The sequence below is a fragment of the Pleurodeles waltl genome, chromosome 6 (genome assembly GCF_031143425.1).
Source record: "Pleurodeles waltl isolate 20211129_DDA chromosome 6, aPleWal1.hap1.20221129, whole genome shotgun sequence".
Lineage (NCBI taxonomy): Eukaryota > Metazoa > Chordata > Amphibia > Caudata > Salamandridae > Pleurodeles > Pleurodeles waltl.
In genome coordinates this window covers 758551736-758574254 of record NC_090445.1, presented here as the reverse complement: position 1 = coordinate 758574254, position 22519 = coordinate 758551736, and the positions used below count along the sequence as shown (strand labels likewise).

The 22519-nt window shown below is 46.9% G+C and overlaps 1 protein-coding gene across 1 annotated transcript in view; it reads left to right on the top strand.

Moving 5' to 3' along the window:
• Positions 1–22519, top strand: part of HABP2 (hyaluronan binding protein 2) — a 155985-nt gene that overhangs the window by 85295 nt on the left and 48171 nt on the right. Inside the window, exon 4 of the mRNA XM_069242213.1 lies at positions 18856–19027. Coding sequence (XP_069098314.1) covers positions 18856–19027 — 172 coding nt within the window. The remainder of the gene's footprint in view (positions 1–18855; positions 19028–22519) is intronic.

Here is a 22519-nt window from a genome sequence, read left to right as displayed (position 1 = left end):
TAGGTTATCAAAGATGTGATAAGTGATGTAATATGTGGGGTAAATAGCAGTGCATGGTGCAAGAGTTATAGTTACCCTAGGGCACGAGTTATAGTTACTTGAGCTAAGTATAACTGTAACTGCTGAATTTCTATCATTTTGTGCAGTGGGCACCTCAGGAGGTAGTAGGAGCCCCTCTTGTGGTGTGGCGATCCCCAGGGCCATATATGGCTCCCGGAGGGTGGGCCACATGGTCTTCTTTTTCATTTATATGTGACCCCAACGCGGTGGTGGTCCTTGGGGCTGGTGGTCTTTACGGCTCTCCAACAAATTTTAAACCTTTAGCTCCAGGGAGGTGGTGGTCACCGAGGCCTACGGGAGTCTGTGTGCCCCCTTCACATACTACATGATTGTAGCCCCAGGGAAGGCATGTTCCCAAGGCCATAGTCATAGTCTGGAATGTCGGACATAGTTTTGTGCTTTGGGGCACAGCGAATGCTAGAAAGAGTAGTATTGAAAGGGGCCTAGGTTTACCTCATGTAGAAAATACTTGGGTTGACCAGAAAAACTTAAATTTACATCATTTGTTCCCTTGGGTTGAAAGCATTGCAGATTGTCAACATCCAGCCCTCATGGTTTTGGAGAGCAAGGGCTGATGGACAACATGGCGGGCTGCAGCGTCGCTGCTGCGTGCTGAGCACTTTGGGAGCTTTGTGCTGGAACAGAGCCACCCTGGTGCTTCGACGATCATGTAGGGCTGTGGTGCAGGCCCCTCTCAGTGGAGGAAGCGGCAGAGCCAGCACTTGCGAAGGCTGGATGAATGCAGTGCTGGTCAGGACAACGGTAAGGAGGGGGAAGTCGGTGTGGAGAGGGATTGAAGTAGCAGAGAGACCCAGAAACTCTTCAAGAAGTCAAGAGGGGGGGACCCTGGCTCAGCACACTTGGAGTGAAGACAAAAATCAAGGTAGGAGGGTCAGTGACCATTTTTGTTTGGAAGGAGCTTTTGATATTATTAACCCCACTGCTTTAAGGCAGGCTGAGGGTTTTCTGGGCCCCAGTTGTGAAGCTGCCTCCTCTAATTTACTGGGACACAGGCCTAGAAAACAGATTCGGAGCTCGAGTATAAAAAAATAAAATCAAAAATAACTCTAAAATCATTCCCTAAGTGAGAACATATTTCAAAGTTAAGCCTGGGATTGTAGATTCTCCATCTAAGAAACTGGAAACACAACAGGAAAAGTGCACTCAAGGCACTGTAGATATGGAGGGGCAAAGGGAGATATGTGATATTGTATCAAGAGGCCCCCTCCAGGTAACTGAGCTCACTCCAGGGGTTGATGAGGAGCCATCCCGGGTTTATGAAGGGGTCCCTCCCATACAGTTATCTCGAGATGCAGTTCTCCCTGCCGGTAGTTCAGGACAGAGGATTCCAGAAGAAAGCTCAAGATATGTTTTCTCATACGAGGCTCCTTCGAGTTGATCCTGGCGGTGACCCTTCAGTGGAAATGATGATTCTCTCCCTCTCTAAGGATATTGGCAAGGGTTTCTTAATTTCTGTAAAAAATCAGGGGGAAATAAGAGAGGCCTGTGAGGCATTGGAGAAGAAGCTTGATCTCTTGACATTAAGAACTCAGGCTCTGGAAGAAATGGTGGGAGCCATAAAAGATTGATTAGGAGCACATAAAGTAGATATTCAGGTGTTGAAGGATTCTGAACAGGCTTTACAGAGTAAATTGGAACAGCTGGAGAATAGCTCAAGGAGGAACACCTTGAGAGTGTTGCATGTTCCGGAAGGAGCAGAAGGAGAAAATCTGAAAGCATTTTTAGTTTCACTTATAAAGACTGCGCTCTCGTTAGAGGAGAGTGAAGAAGAAATCATATGTGATATTCAAAGGGTACATAGAGATCCCTTTAGGAAAAATCCAAATCATAGTAAGCCCTGGAAAATCTTGATCAACTTTTTAACATATGGGCTGAAAGAAACAATTCTCTATAAGGCACTAAAGTTGAAAACTATTAAAGCTCAGGATTTCTCGTTTGAGATTAGATCCGACTTGTCTAGGATTACCATTAACCAGCAATGTGAGTTGGGGCAGCGGCTCGAGGAATTTAAAAGGTTAGGGGTCTGCACAACTTAAGTTTCCCGATACCCTTAGAGTCATGCATAACAATGAGATGTATAATGTTAGAGATGGTAAGGCAGCGAATGAGCTGCTGGTAGTTATCAAGACAGGGGCTTGAGCCAAAGGAAAGTAATAAGTTTGGCTCCCGTCCGGGAACCACGTGCGCTCTAAATATGGGGCTACACCGGTCCATTATTCGATGGGGGTTCTCCAAAGGTGGGGAGGGGGCACTGGTGGGGAGCATGAGGGAAAAAAAGAAAAAAGGGTTCCTCTTTCACCTCAATTAATTTGACACCTAGTTGGTAAAGGCAAGTGATTTTAGCGAATGCTAGGGCCCCATGGGTAGCTCCTTTCAGATACTTTCTTGGAATGTTAACGGCCTAAGAACAAAGGGAAGAAGAGAAAAAGTATTACAATATTTAAGAGACTCCCAGCTCAAATATTAATCTTGCAGGAGACTCACTTAACTAGAGAAGAGGGTAGTGAGTTGTTTAAAAAGCAAAAATGGCTTCATTCCTATGTTTGTACTGAGCATCATTTTAACACCAGGGGAGTGGCTATCCTAATTAAACATGGGATTAAGACAGAAATACTGGAGATGAGGTCACATTCAGTGGGTAGATGGATCATAGTTAAAGTACAAATTAAAAAGAGAAGGTTTACACTGGTTGGGTTTTATGGCCCGAACTGTGATGATATAGGCCCCGTGGAAAAGCTATTCTAACAGTTAACTAACTTCCCTGTTATAATGGTTGGGGATTTCAATGTTGTATTAGATAACAAGCTAGACAGATCCGAGAAGTGCAGATCTGTAGGGACCCCAAAATCAGAGCGTTATTTGAGAGTAATGATGAAAGAGTGGGGGTTGAGCGATTTATGGCGGCAGAGAAGGGGGGAAATAAGGGGTTTCTTCTTTTATAATAAAAAATATAAGCATGCCTCTCGCATAGATTATTTTCTTATTGACATGAAGTTTTGGGGTTTAGTAGACGATATCACCTACCTGCCCGGCCATTTATCGGATCACACAGCGGTGACATTAGATTTAAGGTTGGCATGGGGGCTGGGCGGTAGTAGATGGACACTCGATTGCACGTTATTACAAGATGGTGATGTTATGGGTCAGCTGCTAAAAGAGACAGAAGATTTCTTTAAAGACAACCTGGGATCAGCTCCCACCACTGATGGGACACCTTTAAAGCAGTTATGGAGGTAAAATCTTGAGCGTTGCTAGCTATAAAAATAAGCAGTACAGGTCTGCTATCCTTCACTTAGAACAGGAAATGTTTAAAGTAAAGGATCAACTAACTTTGAATACAAAGAATGAGGATGTCGAGGTTTTGGAGAATAAGTTGAGGGGGTTGAGATGCCAGCTTCAAGAGGTGTTACAGGCTAGAGTTGTTAAAAGAGAGGAGGCTAATAAGTAAGCCCATTTTGAATACGGGGAAAATGCAGGAAAATTACTAGCTTGGAAGTGTAAGCGAGACCAAGTGAGGAATTACATCAAGGAAATCTAGATAAATCAGTCAGGAGAGAGGTCATCGAGTAGTAAGTCAAAGGAGGGCGCATTTCAAAAAATTTATTCGGACCTATGTATGGAGGAGACAGTGGTAAGGGAGGAGGATATGGGAAATTGGTTGGGGGATGATATACACAAGAGGAGCAGAACTTTTTAAATAGCCCAATTTCTTCTGGGGAAATTAGGACTGTTTTGAAAGGTAGTAAGCGAGGTAAGGCAATCGGAACAGGTAGTATCCCAATGGAGCTTTATAAGGCGTTGGGAGAGGAAATAATTCCAGTTTTGGTAGATTTATTTTCTGCGATTTTTGAAAAAAGGGCCCCTATTCCAAATTCATGGAACGAGGCCACGATAGCGGTAATTTTGAAACCGGGTAAGAGCCCGGTTAAGTGTGAATCGTATAGGCCGATTTCTTTGATGAATTGTGATTATAAAATATTCGCAAAAATACTCGCAGACAGATTAAGTAGAGTGGCGGGTCGTTGGATTCCCCCAGACCAGAAAGATATAGGGGGTCATTTTAACCCTGGCGGTCCAAGACCGCCAGGGCTAAAATGACAGGGGCACTGCCAACAGGCTGGCGGTGCCCCGCTGGGCATTCTGACCGCGGCGGTTCGGCCGCGGTCAGAAGTGGAAAACCGGCGGTCTCCCGCCGGTTTTCCGCTGCCCAAATGAATCCTCCATGGCAGCGCAGCAAGCTGCGCCGCCATGGAGGATTCTGACACCCCATACCGCCATCCTGTTCCTGGCGGTTCTCCCGCCAGGAACAGGATGGCGGTATGGGGTGTCGCGGGGCCCCCGTAAGAGGGCCCCAAAAAGAATTTCAGTGTCTGCTTTGCAGACACTGAAATTCGCGACGGGTGCAACTGCACCCGTCGCACCTTCCCACTCCGCCGGCTCAATTCTGAGCCGGCGTCCTCGTGGGAAGGTAGTTTTACACTGGGCTGGCGGGCGGCCTTTTGGCGGTCGCCCGCCAGCCCAGTGTAAAACACAGAATAGCCGCAGCGGTCTTCCGACCGCGGCGCAGTATTCTGGAGGGGGGAAGTCTGGCGGGCGGCCTCCGCCGCCCGCCAGACTTAGAATCACCCCCATAATCTGGTAGGGGCTGTAGACATGGCTACCTCTCTGGAAATGCCTCTGGTCATAATTACTTTAGGTGCAATGAAGGCCTTTGATAGAGTGAATTGGAACTATTTAAGTCAGATTTTGATTTTATACGGTTTGGGAGAGAACTTTTATAGAACAATAGGTCTTGTATATAACGATCCCATTGCAAGAGTTTTAGTAAATGGTAATCTCACTGAGCCTTTGAAGATAACTAGGGGCACTAGGCAGGGCTGCCCTCTCTCCCCTTTATTGTTTGATTTTTATATAGAGCCATTTGCGAGGAAAATAAGGAGGAATTCAGTAATTGTACCATTTGCTTGTAATGGCTGGGTGAAAAAGGTAGCCTTATATGATGATGATCTCTTAGTATATACGGCTGACCTAGCATCAGCTCTGCCCACATTATTAGCCCTAGCAGAGGACTTTGGTAGAGTGTCCGGGTACCGTGTGAATCCGGAGAAAACAGAGATTATGGCATGGAATCAGAAGAAGGAGGGACAAGCACAATTGAAGAGGGAAATTAGATACTTAGGGATTTGGTTTACACAAGAAATTGGCCATCTTGCAACAAGGAATTTAAAGCTTTTGGTAGATGAAGGCTGTAGGTCTCTACAAAGATGGATGTATCTCCCCCTTACAATTGTGGGTAGAGTTAATTTAGTAAAAATTATGATCTTGCCTAAAATTAACTTTTTGTATAGCTACATCCCACTTTCAATGCACAAACATTACTTAGGGATGCTTCAGCAAGCTATCACTTGCTTTATTTGGTCATCAAAAGGGCCCAGGATTTCTTGGAATAAATTGAGAAGAAGGAGAGAAAAGGGGGGGTTAGCACCTCCCGATTTGAAATATTATGCTTGGGCATTTTAACTTAACATCACAAAAATGCTGTTTTCTGCCCCTGACTCTTCGGCTATTGGAGACATGTTAAAAGCTATGGCTGCTACTATTAATGGAGCTTCTAAGGGATTTCTTTACAAATTCGGAGACCCAAAATCTTTAAAAAAAATAAAACTGAAGACTTTACGCAACCTTGTGGCAAGTTGGTATTACTAAAGAATAGCAGCGGGAGTCAGTTACTACAGTCCATATGCCCCCATTTGGAACTCACCAGGCACCCCTGAGTGCCTAAAGGATGTTTTAGCGCTACCTATTAGGAAGGTTGGTATAGTGATCTGAGGTGACCTTATCAGTGGAGCGGCTTTAATCTCTCAGGAAGAGCTTGAGGATAAGATGGGGGAGCCTTTTCTAGCCTGAAATATGCTCAACTAAAAGGTTGGTCGCTGAAGGCCAGAGTAACTTCTGGGGCTGCAGATGTTTTGGAGGAGAGTGTGTTATCAGAATCCCCCAGGCTTAAGATGGTTTTGAGATGGTACTGGGAGATTTTAGAGGGTTTGGATGGTGAATTTTTATTGGCCGACACTCTTTGGGGTAAGGTTATGCCTCAAGAGCAGGTAACTTTATGGTGGGAATCATCCATGAGTATTATGGTCAAGATAGTAAAGCCTGCATCTTTACGGAATAACCATCTTTTTACTATAAATAGAGCTTACCTGTCCCCAGCAAGACCTTCCAAAATAGGGAAAAGCAAAGTGATGAACTGTCCTAAGTGCGATCTACAGGGTGCTACTGATAAACATATGTTTCAAGATTATCCAGGGGTGGCTCTCTTCTGGAAAGAAGTGTGTAATTCCCTGTCACGTATGTTGGGACGAGAAATCCGGGCAAGCCTTCCCTTGATTATATTCGGGCATTTACAGGAGCAAGACCTGAGAGGAGGAGATGGTGGGAAAGGACACAAGAATTTGATTTTTTACTCTCTTTTGGTGGCTAGGAGAGAAATAAGTCGAAAGTGGATGGTGGATTCACCCCCCTTCTTCTGGATTGGCTCTATGTTCTATCCTATATTGCAAAAATGGATTTGGAGGTGGCTGGTTTAAACAAGAGGAAGGAGGAAATGTGTCCCCCCTTGATGAATTGGAAAACAGGTCAAGAGAGGTGATAAAAGACTAAAAGAGTTTAAGATCAGTGGTCCGCAGCTGAATGTCCAATGATTATATTTCCTCCCCCTTCTCATCAGCTGTGTCGGTATGGATACCCTCCTACCGTGGGATGACTGAATGAAAGGAAAAGGGGGCTCCAAGGCATGGGTCAGCTCTATTCTTTAGAGGGTGCAAGGAGTAGCAATGAAGTTGATTTAGGACCTTTGAGGACCAAAATAAATCCAGCCCTCATGATTGTGCAATGTAGTAACAATGACCTAGGCACAATTAATGGGTAGGACTGGAAATCATAATGAATGATACCTTTGGTAAATTAATGTCACTTTTGTCGCACACTGGCTTGGTGTCCCCCATCATTTGCCAAAGACAGAAATGGCAGTGGTCATCCGGATTTTGTCCACTGGTAGACAAATTCAAGAAACATGGCAAAAACGCTATTTCTGTATTTCTCTGAGACCACAACATGGGCTCGATATACCATAATAACTTTGATAAGGTAGGAATATATCAAATAGACAGAGTCTATTTAACAGACACTGGCAATTAGCTGTTCCTCGACAACTTAAAAGTCTGAATCCAGTTCTTTTGTGTACTTATCATCAACCGCCATAAAAATAAAGGTGGTCATTACAACCCTGGCGGTCGGTGTTAAAGCGGTGGTAAAACCGGCAACAGGCCGGCGGAAAAAAATGGAATCACGACCATGGCGGAAACCGCCAACAAAGACAGCCACTTTAACACTCCGACCGCCACGGCGGTAGAAACAAACACCTCGGCGGTAACCGCCAACAGACAGGCGGAAGACAATGTACCGCCCACTGTATTACAACAGGCCAATCTGCCACCTTTTCCGGGACGGATTCACTGCAAACAAAAACACGGCGGAAACAGGACTTGGAAGGGAAAACGCTCACCTCTACACACCCCAGCAGGAACCAGGACGCCATGGACCCGGAACTCCATATTCTCCCTGCCTTTGTCTTCCTGCTCCTCCACCAGGAGCACGAACGCCGGTGGCGAAGACCACGGTGAGTAGTGCACCTACAACACAGGGGAAGGGGAGGGAAAAGAGAGTGACACACATTCGCAACGCCCCCACCCCAACCCTCACCCACCCCAACACACACACTAATACATGTTGATACATTACAGTTACACCGCCCAAGCCCCCTGGAAGAATGCAAAGACAAAAGGACATGATTGTAACCATTGTAATCTATTAAAATCCAGTATTCAAAAATATATATACACTATAAACAAATATATACACCAAGAATACAAGTCCAGGTATTGCATCATTTAAGTCCGTGGACCACTGGGCCCAAAATGCATGGGCGAGGCCCACACTCAATACCCGATCAAAACGGAGAGAACACTGCAGGGGCATCAGATAGAAATACAACAGGCACCTCAGGGGGAAGGGAAGGGGGGGCACCTCAGCCGGATGAGTGCAGGACGCCAGATCCACAAGGGAGCTCCATGCCCACTGCTTTATCCTGGGGAGTGCAAAGCCGCAGTCTCTCAAGTCTTTCCAGTGGGTGGTTTGCCCACTGCTTTATCCTGGGGAGTGCAAAGCCGCAGTCTCTCAAGTTTTTCCAGTGGGTGGGTTGCCCACTGCTTTATCCTGGGGAGTGCAAAGCCGCAGTCTCTCAACTCTTTCCAGTGGGTGGGTTGCCCACTGCTTTATCCTGGGGAGTGCAAAGCCGCAGTCTCTCAACTCTTTCAAGTGGGTGGTTTGCCCACTGCTTTATCCTGGGGAGTGCAAAGCCGCAGTCTCTCAAGTCTTTCCAGTGTGTGGTTTGCCCACTGCTTTATCCCGGGGAGTGCAAAGCCGCAGTCTCTCAAGTCTTTCCAGTGGGTGGGTTGCCCACTGCTTTATCCCGGGGAGTGCAAAGCCGCAGTCTCTCAAGACTTTCCAGTGGGTGGGTTGCCCACTGCTTTATCCCGGGGAGTGCAAAGCCACAGTCTCTCAAGTCTCTCCAGTGGGTGGTTTGCCCACTGTTTTATCATGGGGAGTGCAAAGCCACAGTCTCTCGAGTCTTTCCAGTGGGTGGGTTGCCCACTGCTGCCTCCTGGGGAGTGCAAAGCCACAGTCTTTCAAGTGGATAACAGTCTCCACTGGTTCTGGAAGGGGCTTTGTGCCCAGAGTGTTTCATCTTGCCAAGGACAGAGCTAGTGGATGCCTTTCTCCACTGGTTCTGGAGGGGGCTTTGTGCCCAGAGTGCTTCATCCTGCCAAGGACAGAGGTACTGGATGTGAATCTCCACTGGTTCTGAGGGGGCTTTGTGCCCAGAGTGCTTCATCCTGCCAAGGACAGAGGTAGTGGATGCCTTTCTCCACTGGTTCTGGAGGGGGCTTTGTGCCCAGAGTGCTTCATCCTGCCAAGGACAGAGGTAATGGATGCCTTTCTCCACTGGTTCTGGAGTGGGCTTTGTGCCCAGAGTGCTTCATGCTGCTCGTGGCGGCCTCAGTAGCGATGGTGCTTGCGGCGCTCATGGGCCTGCGGTGCTGGCTCAGTGAGCGTGCTGCTGTCGGCGGTGTCCTTGGCAGCGGTGTCCTTGGCAGCAGTGCTGGTAGCGGTCTTGTCCGCCGTGCAGGTTGGGGGCAACTTCCCTTTCTTTCTGTGCCCCTTCCCCACCTTGGATGGTGGCGCAGCTCTCTTCCCACTCCCAACTGTTGTCCTGGGAGAGACCTTGGTGGCAGGTGTTTTTCCCTTCTCCCTCCGGGCAGAGGCCAACTTCTTATGCTTCTGAGGTGTGGGACTGTCCGTGGTCTGGCACCTTGCCACACTGGCTGCCCTGCTGCTTGGCGCAACCAGAAGCTGGTTACTGCTGGCACCACTGTTCCCGTTGATGTGGAGGCTGAGGTGCTGGGTTGGGACCTGGAAAGGCGTGCCCTAGGGGACTGAAGGGGTGGGGGAGGTGAGAGGAAGAGGTCAAGGTTGGACAGGAAATGTTTTTTAGACACACTGGGACAGGTAGATGGAGGGGGTTTGGGAGTGGAGGAAGAGGTAGTGGTTGTAGGAGGTGTTCGTTTGCTGAATTTGGGTGAAGGTGCATGAGCTGGAGGCTGTCATGAGGTGGATGGCTGTTGGGTGGGTGTGTGGCTGCGTTTTTGTACCTTGGGAGGTGGGCTCACAGACACACTGGGAGAGGACACCGGGGATGTGTGAATGGTAGTGGGGGTGGTGAGTGCATGTGAGAAGGGTGTGGTGATGGGCGTGCTGGTGATGGAGGCAGTGGCTGAGGATGTAATGCATGCAGGGGTGAGTGGAGATGAGACAGGGAGAGAGGAGGAGGACGTGGAGGATGGGGACACAGTGGAGACAGTGGCTGTTGGTATGTCTGCATGGGTATGATGCTTGAGTGAGTGCCTGTGGGATATGTGGTGCTTATGTTTGACAGAGCTTCCCTTGTGTGTTGAGGTGTGTGCATGCTGGTCTGATGGTGTGCTTGGGATAGGCTGAGGTACAGGGGTTTGGGTCTGGGTGGAGGAAGTTGGAGGGGGGAGGCTGGACACAGGGACAATGGCTGCCATCAGTGCTGAGGCCAGAGTCTGAAAAGCTCGCTGTTGGGCTGCCTGACCAGAATGAATGCCCTCCAGGTATGCATTGGTCTGTTGCAACTGCCTCTCTACACCCTGAATGGCATTCAGAATGCTGCCCAACAGTGAGGGATCTGAGGAGGTCAATGGCCTCCTCACTGAGGGCAGTAGGGCTGACAGGGGCAGGGGCTGAGGTGCCTGGGGCAAAGGAGATGCCCACCCTCCTGGATGAGCGGCCACGGGGCACACGCTGAGGGGCTGCTGGGAGGGCAGTGCTGGTAGGGGGGGGCAGCTGTACCTGTAGATGCGGGAGGCACAGAGTGGCCCGCCACCGCAAGGGAGCTCCCATAAGAGGAGGAGTCCGTGTCCCTGGTCTCTCCTCCTGTCCCCGCCGTGGAGCTCCCCTCGCCCTCCATCCCACTGGTGGCTTCAGACTCCGTTGTCTAGCCCTCCAGGGTCATGTGGGATGCAGCTTGCTCCTGCTCCAGTGCCACTGCTCTTCTGCCTGATGATGCTATTGCACACAAGAACAGGGAGACCACAAAAAGGGGGGGGAAAGACAGAAGAAAGACATGCTGAGTGCATGCAATACTGCTACCGTTGGCTGACACTACAGACACAGAAGACCTCTGCACTACGCCGTGCACTTAGAGTTCCCTAATTATTCACAGGGACATGGGGTACAAGGCCTATGCCCGATTGATGCACACATGGATGTCACACGAGCCTCATTAGGTGTAGTTGCCTCTGAACACTGGTTGGGTGGGGTGCCACATGGCCTGCCTTACGAAGGGACCTTGCCTACTAAACTCGCCCTGGCCTAGAGGAACCCACAGCCCACCTCCCCCACCCAGACACCTTGTAATGCGCGCAGATTCAGTGGAATGATAGTGTACCAACCCCCTTGTGGCTGCTGTGATGCTCTCAAGCGCCCATCCAACTCCGGATACGACACCGCCAGGATCCGGAACATCAGGGGGGTCATGGTGCGACGGGCACCCATCCCACGTTGGGAGGCCATCCCCAGTTGGGCCTCCGCCGTCTTCTTGCTCCAGCGGCCAATGTCCTCCCATCTTTTACGGCAGTGGGTGCTCTGTCTGTGGTGGACGCCCAGGGTCCGGACTTCCTTGGTGATAGCATGCCAAATATCCTTCTTCTGGTGGGCGCTGACCTACAGGAATGGTACAGGGGAAAAGGAGGAGATATAACCGTCCGGACCGTCACAGTCATTGGCCCACGTTCCCACCCTGTCCCTGACGCACATGCACTCACCGTTGTTTCATGCACGCCTCATTCTCCCCCCTATCTTCCATCCACACCACTCCACGCAGGCATTGCCCATACAGCATGCTCACAGTGTACTTATCTGTTTGTCTGGAGGACCGTAGAATAGCTTGTACTGGGGAGGACCCCATCCACTAGTTTCTCCAACTCCTCCGTGGTGAAGGCAGGGGCCCTTTCCCCAGACACATGAGCAGTTATCTCTTCCAGACTGAGGTCACAGCGGCACTTACAGTGTAGGTCCTCTCCTGTCGAAGATCAGGTATCAAGTGAGTGAACAGACAGAAAATGGCTGTCACGTCCGCGGCGGTGCGTACCGTCACCGCCAGCGTACATCGTCATTGGCTCCTGGGGCCCATAGGGTCCAATGTTAACCAATGCAGGATTACGCCACGGTCTTCGACCGCCTACCGCGACGGTTTACAACGCCAGCGCAGTTACCTCATATCCCATTGTCCCACATTACAGGTCATGCAGCTGCCATTTCAGGGGGCCACATGGCCATACTTTTAAATGCGTCACACATATCTAGGCCTTGCATACACATCACAACAGGGACATAGCGGATTGAAAAATGTGTGCAATAAAGTTGTGTTTTCGTACCTCAGTGTTGGCTGACCCTCTGCTCGCTGTTCTCGTTCATAGGGCACGTCCGCTGGGGCAGGTGAGATGGCGGCATCCTCCGGTGTACAGAACGCTGGTGGACCTGTCGACAATGGAAGAGCGACAGACATGTAATTGTCACCTACAGACTGGAACTGTGTGCCCAATTGGATCTGGACCTAATGTCAGCTATCCGCCATCTCACAGGAATCCCCCCTCTACTGCAGGTCCTGTCAGCACTCCATTTCCTGGCAAGTGGGTCTTTTCAAACAACAGTGGCCATTGCATCAGGTATGTCCCAGCCTATGTTCTCCAACGTGTTGTCCAGAGTGTTATCCGCCCTGCTGAAACACATGCGCAGCTACATCGTGTTCCCTCAGATGGAGGACTTGCCTACAGTGAAAGGTGACTTCTATTCCCTGGGACATATCCCCAACATCATAGGTGTCATTGATGATACTCATGTGGCCTAGGTCCCCCCGCAGGAGTGAACAGGTGTACAGAAACCGGAAGAGTTACCATTCAATGAATGTGCAGATGGTGTGTTTGGCCGACCAGTACATCTCCCATGTGAACGCCAAGTTTCCTGGCTCAGTGCATGACGCTTACATTCTGAGGAATAGCAGCATCCCTTATGTGATGGGGCAACTCCTTAGGCACTGAGTGTGGCTATTAGGTGAGGACATGGACCCGATACAGTGTGAATAGTTGTCTGGGTCTGGGGTTGTCCCTAAGGGTTATTGTGTGTCTAACAGTTGTCCCTCAACATTTGCAGGTGACTCTGGCTACCCCAACCTGTCACGGCTACTGATCCCAGTGAGGAATCCCAGGACAAGGGCAGAGGAACGCTACAATGAGGCCCATTGGCGAACTAGGAGGGTTGTAGAGAGGAGCTTCGGCCTCCTGAAGGCCAGGTTCAGGTGCCTCCATATGACAGGTGGTTCCCTATTGTACTCACCAAAGAAGGTGTGCCAGATCATCGTGGCCTGCTGTATGCTTCACAACTTGGCTTTGCGAGACGACAGGTGCCTTTTCTGCAGGAGGATGGTCCAGATGGAGGTCTTGTGGCTGCTGTGGAGCCTGTGGACAGTGAAGACGAGGAAGCAGAAGAAAAGGACATCGACAACAGAAACACGGTGATTAATCACTACTTCCAGTGAGACACAGTTAAGAAGACATCACTGCCTGCTACATCTGATACACTTGTTCTACCTCTCATCTGTCTGTCACTTTCACCCAGTGTATGAACCCTGAGTTGTCACTTTCCCTTTCGATTTCACAGATGTGGGTCCCACTGTGTGACATCTGCTTTGTTTCCTCATGGACTAGAGCTGTGTGACATTGGTATGTTGACAACACAATGGATATTGCATTTTTCCTCAGATATTGCAAATACACATTTTCGAAAGCACAGACTAACTCCAGATAGTTTTGTGATTTAAGGGTGTTTATTTAAGTGCTAAATAGTGAAGGGGGTTGTAAAATGGTCAGGGGTGATGGTGGAGGAATGTCCATGGCAGAGTCCAGTCTATTAGTCTCACAGGTACATTGTCCAAAGGGGCATAGGACGTGGAGCTAGGGCAGTTGATGGATGGACAGGGTGACAAAGTGGGACAAGAGGATGACAATCAGGGTGGTCTCATTTCTTGGCGGGGGTCTTGGCATTGTTCTCTGTCTTTGTCCTGGATCTCAGGGACCGCTTGCGTGGTGGTTCTTCATCTGCAGAGGGTGGGGTGCTGGTGTCGTGGTCCTGTGGCAGTGCCTCCTGTCCACTAGCACCGCTGGAGGTGGTGGGCAGTTCATCGTCCAGGCTAGTGTCAGGGGCTCCTTCTTGTGCCACAGTGTCCCTCCTGGTGTTGACGAGTTCCTTCAGCACCACTACAATGGTGCCCAGGGTAGAATTGATGGCTTTGAGTTCCTCAAAGTACCCCAAATACTGTTCCTCCTGCAGCCGCTGGGTCTCCTGAAACTTGGCCAGTACCATTGCCATCGTCTCCTGGGAATGGTGGTAGGCTTCCATGATGTTGGAGAGGGCCTCGTGGAGAGTGGGTTCCCTGGGCCTGTCCTCCCCCTGTTGCACAGCAGCCCTCCCAGTTCCCCTGTGTTCTTGGGCCTCTGTCCCCTGAACCGTGTGTCCACTGCCCCAGGTCCCTGCTGTTGTTGGGGTTGTGGGTTAGCCTGGGTTCCCTGTAGTGGTGGACACATTGCTGCTTGACGTGTCCTGGGGACAGAGGTATGGTCCCGCTGGGTGGGTGCTGTGCTGGTGTTTCCAGAGGGGGGAGGCTCTGTTGTGGCTTGTGCCAGTGTGAGGGGAACCAACTGTCCCGAGGTCCCAGATGGGCCGGGCTGGTCATCTAGATCCAGTTGGACAGAGCTGCTGTCATCACTGTGGGCCTCTTCTGTGGGGGAGTGGACATGTCAGGAACCTCCTGTCCCGTGACGTTGGGTAGGGGTCCTGCAGGGGTGTAAATGCATAGTTTTAGTATCTGTGTGTGCAATGGTGTGAAATTGGTGGGTGACCCTGTACCCCAGTGTTTGCATTCTTGTGTTGGACCTTGTGTGATAATTGATTTGGGGTCTGTGTGGGTATGAGTAGTGGCCATGCATTGGTGATGGGTGTCCATGCTTTGTTGTTGCATGCAGGGCTTGGTGTCAGGATGGGTGGGTTGTAATAGTGGGACATATGTGAGGAGTTGGAGTGATGGGAGTGAGGGCGAGGGTGGAGGTATCTGATAGCAAGCAGGTAGGGTGGGGGATGAAGTAGTGAAAGATTTGCCTTACCAGAGTCCATTCCTCCTGGTACTCCTGCGAGGCCCTCAGGATGTAGTATAGCCAAGACCTGCTCCTCCCATGTTGTTAGTTGTGGGGGAGGAGGTGGGGGTCCACCGCCAGTCCTCTGCACCGCGATGTGGTGTCTTGAGACCACGGAACTTACTTTCCCCCGTAGGTCGTTCCACCTCCTCCTGATGTCATCCTGTGTTCTTGGGTGCTGTCCCACTGCGTTGACCCTGTCCACGATTCTGTGCCATAGCTCCATCTTCCTATCTATGGTGGTGTGCTGCACCTGTGATCCGAATAGCTGTGGCTCTACCCGGATGATTTCCTCCACCATCACCATGAGCTCCTCCTCAGAAAACCTGGGGTGTCTTTGGGGGTGCCATGGGGGGGGTGTGGGTGATGTGTGAGGTGGTGTGTGTTGTGATGTGTGAGAGAATGTGTTTGTGTGTGTTGTGTGAGGTGCGTGGATGTTGTGTGAGTGATCGTGTTGAGTGCCTGTAGATGCTAGTTTGTTGATGGTGGTGTCTCTCTCTTTCCTTCTGTTGCAATTGTGGTCGTAGGGGTTTGTGGGTGATGTGGGTGTGTGTTTTATATTGTATTGAGTGTGTGGGAGTGATGTGTGTATGTGTATCAGGTGTGTGTATTTCGATTTGTCCAATGTGGTTGTGTTTTGTAAATGTGTGTGTATTTTGAGCGCGGCGGTGTGTACCGCCAATGGAATACCGCGGTTGAAAGACCGCCGCATGGATTTGTGGGTCGTGATAGTGTGGGCGTATTCCTGTTGGCGTGACAGTGTTGGTTTTGTTATCGCCAGTTTATCACTGACCTTTGGTGTGGTGGACTTGTGTGGGTGTCTGGATTTTGGCAGATTCCGAGCTGTGGGTCGTAATAGCTGTGGCGGTATTCCGCTACCGCAGCGGTGTGTTGGCAGTCTCCTGAATGGCGGTAAGCGGCATTTACCGCCAATGTTGTAATGAGGGCCAAAGTCTCTTTTCAGAGCCAACCCTTTTCCCAAACACTAGTTCTTTTTGTTTTCAAATCCTTTTTTTTAATTTCTCACTCTGATTCATGGAGCCGTCATGGACCCCCAGCCAAATAGGGGGTCTGCCTGTTATATTGCAGAGAGATCTGCAAGGAATCCGCAGATCAGTTCCCACCCAAAACACATTTAATATAAACATATCATATTGCAATTTATACATTTGTATCACTGTCTGTGTGTGGTTTTGTGAGTAGCTCTATAAGTGAGTGTCTGTGTGTGTGAGTAGCTGCCTAGTCTCTATATGGGTGTGTGAGAGGTTTTCTAAATCTGTGAGTGGTGTGTAAGTGGCAGTAGAGGTGTCTAAGTGAGTGTGTGAGTGGCTGTATGGATCTCTGACTGGGTGTGTGAGTGACTACATGGGTGTGCCAATGATATTCTGGGTCTCTGAGTGGGTTTCTGTGTGATTGTGTTGGTGTGTAAGTGGGTGTGGTAGTGTATGGTGATGGGTGTATCAGTGGATGTGTAAGTGAGTGCTTGGGTCTCTGAGTGTTGTATCAGTGGCTGTATGGATGTGTGAGTGGGTGTGTCAATGATTTTGCTGTATGGGTGTGTGAGAGGTGTGTAAGTGACAGTGTGGGTCTGTAAGTGGTTGTGTAAGTGGCTGTATGGGTGTGCACATGGCTGCGTGAGTACCTGTGAAGGTCTGTGAGTGGGTGTGTGAGCTGTCTCTCTGGGACTTTGAGTAGATGAATCAGTGACTTTATGGGTGTGAGTGGCTGTATGGGTCTTTGAAGGGAGTAATGGTTGTGTGGGTCTGAGTGTGTAGGTGTGATAGTGGTTTTGTGGGTATGTGAATGGGTGTGTGAGTGTGTGAATGAATGTGTGATTGTGTGTGTGAATAGGTGTGTGAGTGGGTGTGTGAATGGGTGTGTGAGTGGGTGTGTGAGTGGCTGTGTGGGGCTGTGAGTGGTCCTGGTAGTGTTTTTCTGGTGTGAGTACATAAATGGGTGTGTGAGTGGGTGTGTGAGTGGCTGTATGGATGTGTGAGTGGGTGTGTGTGTGGTTGTGTAGGTGTGTGCATGAGTGTGTGACTGGGTCTGTGAGAGTGTGTATTTTTTTGATTGGGTTCTGGATCCATGGATCCAGAGTGGATTCACACAGGGAGTCGCCATGAGTGCCGCAGTCGATCTGCGGATCCTCGAACGATTCGAAACATTTTTGGGGGCAATTTCTTGCCCATACAAGGTCTCTCATAGACCCCTCCATCAGTCTTCTGGGATCAGGATCTGGACCTTCTCTGCTCTGAATCATTACACACGAAGTGCCTTGAGGCCTCTACAATAAACTCAGTGAAAGGAAGGAACATGGGAATCCATTTTAACTCTGAACTATCTTTTTCTTGCCAAGCCAACTACTCCCAAAAAATGCCAATTCTGCTCTATCCTGTGCACAGAATAACTGTAGATCAAGTGATCATTTTGAGAAACGTATGGAAAAGAGAAAATGGCACATTTAGAATTGAATGCAGAATCACTTGGGAGAAGGTAGTTAAGGGTTGCTTGCAATATAAAGTAATTTGATGTAGGGGCAATTAGCTGAAATTGAGCACAGAGGTTAGGTGACAAGAGCCCTTGTAATGGCACATTTTGACTACTGAAATATCACGTATAATTGTCTTCCTAAGACGTTCATTGTCAGGCGCAAAGATTACTGAAGCTGGCAGCCAGAATGTTCTTAAAGGGCGATAAAGAGACCATATCAAATGTGCCCATAAAGCACTCAGTTGGCTCCTGATAGATAAAAGGATCACGCCCACGGTACTCAGCACTATTCACAATGCTCAGTGGAGCACATGCCCACAGTCCTTGCACAAATGTATGTCACTCTGTGCCTTGACCGGAGTCCTTCATTTTACAACTGCAAATCTAATGAATGAGCATTCAGATACTGAAACATGAAGGTAGAGCCATACGAGTACAAGGTACCCAGAGTGTGGAACACCCTAAACCCAAACTTGAGCACAAAATCCAAGCAGTTCAGGAAACTTTTCAAAACTGAAATATTTAGACTTGCTTTCAACTGAACTGAACTCTCAACAGAAAAGGGGCCACAGGTGAAGAATATTGGACACCATCTCATTTCCCCTTTCGTACACTTCATAAAGTTGAATTTTTCATCATCCCTACCATCATCAACATAAAAGCCATAGAAAAAATATATATGTAATTAAATAAATACATTCATAATTGAATTAGAATAAGTATTTTTCTCATGCCTATGACACAGCTTCAGAAGGTTTAAATCCACCCTGTTAAACCTGTCTTTGATTAGTCTGGAGGAGATGTAGCATGCTGGTTAGAGCTGCAAACTCTGGAATCTGGAGACCCAAGTTTGACTCCCAGTCTTAGTGTTTGGCTCAACTTTGTGTGATTCTGGGCAAATCACTGAAATCTCCTTGTGCAGATATATTTTTGTGTAATCCTCACTTGAAAGACATATCTTGTGATTGTTTCTCAGCCCTTCATGAAATGTGCAGCACTATTTTGCTTCCTAGCTAGGCTTGTGCCAATATGTACATTAACATTTGCATCGATGGAGTCTATAATGTCATATCTTAGTTGGGAGGCAGTGGGGATTTTATTAAACTGACATTGATATAACTAACCTTAAAATTCCTGTGGATGATCTTGTTTTGCTCCTTTTGGCCAGTCACAGAGTCATAAAAGTAGACAAAAGGAAGTGTTCAAATGAATTATTCAGTCTACAGACTGCAAACTTGGGAAGGGTTCAGCTTTACTTGCAGGCTCTTCTTAAGTGTTATTATCTTTCTTTACGAAGATCACCTCCAGGCAAGATGAATGTGAGTTGCTCAAGTGTACAGTGCCTACAGTGCATAATGCTTATGAAATGAAAAATATGTTTTCCTGTGTTTAGGGGCTGGCCAATGTCTTGAAGGAAATGGTTCACAGTATAGAGGCAAGGTCAGCTGGACTGAGAAAAAACAAACATGCCTTGCATGGGACTCCCACCTGCTCAAGCAAGAAATTTTCAGTGCACATAGACCTGGGATGGAAGAGCATGGCATCGGCAAACATAATTATTGCAGGTATTTTACAGTGTTTCAGTTGTGACCATCTTTCATTCCCATTCCGTGTAATACTGATTATATCAAAGGCAAAAGATGTATTTTCAAATAAACTTGGATTATGAACAAAGTTTAAAGTTACACAGATTTTAACCAATACTCAAATGGACAATGTGACTGAAGAGATTGATAGGGAGCCTGTAGTTATCAGAGACCCAGGAAAAGAGTGTGCTGTACACCAGAACCATCTCTTCAGCAGTACTGGGTTCAGACATCCTTGTTTGTTCATTGTGAAATGTTTTGCCGATACACTGAACGGTAACCCACTTTTAATGGTTTGGGCATTTCCCAGCAAGGACATTGTTGAAATAAGCTAGTTGAGAATTATTATATATAAGGAAACTCATCTCTATAAGAGAAGTACAGTTCCACAGTTTCACATAAACTCAGCACAATTCACTTGCTTTGCAAGAGTTTTTAAGAAACAGAATTTCAAAGAAATTTGAACTATGAATTACAAAATTGGGCCTGAGTATTATAATAGTACTTTGTCAAAGGCAATCTGAATCTCAAAATAATCATCAAGACTTGGGGTCTGATTACTGTCTTGGTGGTCTTTCCACCATCCTGCCACGGTGGCGGTCTCAAGTACTCCGTTAAGTCAGTGGGGCCAGTGCAGGAAACGGTCAGCAATTGAAGAAATATTTTTTCATGTGTGTCGTTGCAGGTATGTACATTTTGGTTAAATTAGTGTATAATGTACACATATGCATGAAACATATGAAAAAATACCTTGTACAAGTATTTTTCCTTCGCTGGAGTATGGACCATATGTGCCCAGTCCCGGCAATGGGATAAAAGTGCAACAGGTACTTACCTGGATTTTGGCCCTGGCGGGGTAATTGTCTTCAGGGTCAAGTTGCTGCTGTGAAAGGGGGCCCTGGACAAAGGGGTCCATGTCAGAAACTGAAGGGAAAAGAAGGAAATTGGTGAGTTTGCACCCCATTTCCTTTGATTCTGCCATCTCAAAGCAGGCAGTCTCCCCACCACAGTCGGCGCAACAGAAACCTTGTCTATGCCGCTCACTGGCACCTGCTCTTCCCCATGCCACCATTGAGGTGGTAAGTGAATGGCTTGCAGAGCCGCGGGACACCAGCATTCTCTCGTCCAACCACCCGCTAACATTGTAATACAATGGGCAGACTGCCAACTAGTCGGGCAAGGTATCTAATGCAGTTTCAATGGCAGGACCGTTTCTGCTGAGACTGTAATCAGGTCCTAAATCCTGGAGAGAGATTGATCAATAATATCATAGGTACTTTTAAATACCATGCACCCTACCCTATGAGTTTAAGGTCCTGCCTTAGAAGTACCTTATACGTATTAAAAATGAAGGTTTAAGCCTGCCAAAAGGTTTATTTTGTCAGGTCAAAGTGGCATTTTGTCAGGTCATAGTGGCATTTTGCCAGGTTAAAATGGCAGTTTAAAACTGCTCTACAGGCTGCAGTGGCAGGCCTGAGACTTTGTTTTGCAGGGCTTCTTTGGTGGGTGGCACAATGAGTGATGCTAAATTGAATTTACCTGTCCTAGGTACAGGTAATATTGTTTACATGTTCAAATTAGGTGTAGGACAGTTTTACCATGTTTTAGGAAGAGAGCACAAGCACTTCAGCACTGGTTGGCAGGGGTCAAAGGCACAGAGTCCTAAGGCCAACAAAAAACAATTCAGTAACAATCATGGAGTGAAGGCAAAATGTTTGGGAGAATACCACACCAAGTATGTCAGGTTGGTTGTTGTGGGAATAGTACAGTTGACCCAACTATAGTCCCTGCTGTAGCTTAGGTAGGAGCTGGACTAGTGTATATTAAAATTCTACAGTGGAACCATTTCAATACTGTTTTTTTAAGTTGAAGTGCGAGTGAATTTTATTCAATCATACTTAACAATTTTTAGCTTTGTTTGGTCGAATTTGAAATATTAACTTTGTTTTTGGTTTAGTTTTTATTTTAATTGAGTTTAATTTTATGTTTGATATTTATTTCAAATTGTTTTATGTTTATTACTCCGGACTGCGAATGTAAAATAGGTTTTACATTTTTGTTGAATTGATATCTGTTTTTACTATGTATATTGTGTATTATATATTTAAATATTTAAGTTCATTTTAAAGTATATTTTCAATAAACCTATTGACTTTAATGTTACTTTTCATATTACATATTATTACATTTATATATATACATATATATATATATATATATCTGTATGTATATATATATAGATATATGTATAGTATATATATATATATATATATATATGTATATATATATATATATATATATATATATAATTACTCTAGAGATGGAGTGCAGGCCTTCTCATTTACTGGGAGAAGTTTGGTTGATTTTAAGGCACTTTGGGCAGTAGCACCCTCCTTGTATCACTAGCGAGTTGGAGCACACCGGCAACCACAACTTGTTGGATGGTATTTAGAGATCAGAGTGCACCTGAAGCCAGTACCATCTATCAGTGGAGAAGGGTGGAGGCACGAGTGGGAGTTCAGCTCTGAGGGTCACAGGACTCTGTTGGCGGGGACTGTCGCCCTGCCATAAGCCCTTTCTCATATGGATTTCATGGATTTTCGGATCTGGGCAGCATGGAGATAATGAGCCATGTGGTGGAGCCAGAGACAGTTATCACAGTTTTTTTCTAAAGCAGCGTACACTTTCAGCATTAAGTACAGTTCCATACGGACATTAGATAAATATAGGGAGCGGGACACCTGCAAGGGGAAACTTTAAAGAAACTGAGTTATAGATACCTTAGGGCGTGAGTTATAGTTACTCAAAATAACTCTAACCATAACTGCTGAATTTCTATGGCTTTGTACGGGTAAGATCAGAGCCTAACTATAATGTTCCTGGAACTTTATTTTTTCAGTGAATATATATATATATATATATATATATATATATATATATATATATATATATATATGTATATATATATATATATATATATATATATATATATATATATATATATATGCACTCTTTAAGATAGATAGATAGATAGATAGATAGATAGATAGATAGATAGATAGATAGATAGATAGATAGATTGTCACGTTTTGCAGAAACCCACAGGCTGATCCTTAGGTGCAGTGAACTTGTTTTATTTTTCCATAACCCTTGGAGTTTTTCTTCAAAATGTTCTTCAAAATTTGAAATACATGGTATTAATAGGAGTGGGTGGCTGGTAACCCTGAAAGCAGGCTCCATCCCTGTGGTAAGTGTCTCTGTGCTTTTTAATGTGTGTGCTCATTTTTTGAGTTAATATAATTTTAAATACTTTTCAAAATATAAACTTATTTAATTAATCTCAATATTTAGTCGTACAATATTTTGTAGATTATGTTTTTGTAGTTTACTTTGTATGTATGAAAACTTACTATTTAGGACCAGAATACTTTTACTCAGATATCTGTGTATCACAATATTTTTGACAACCAT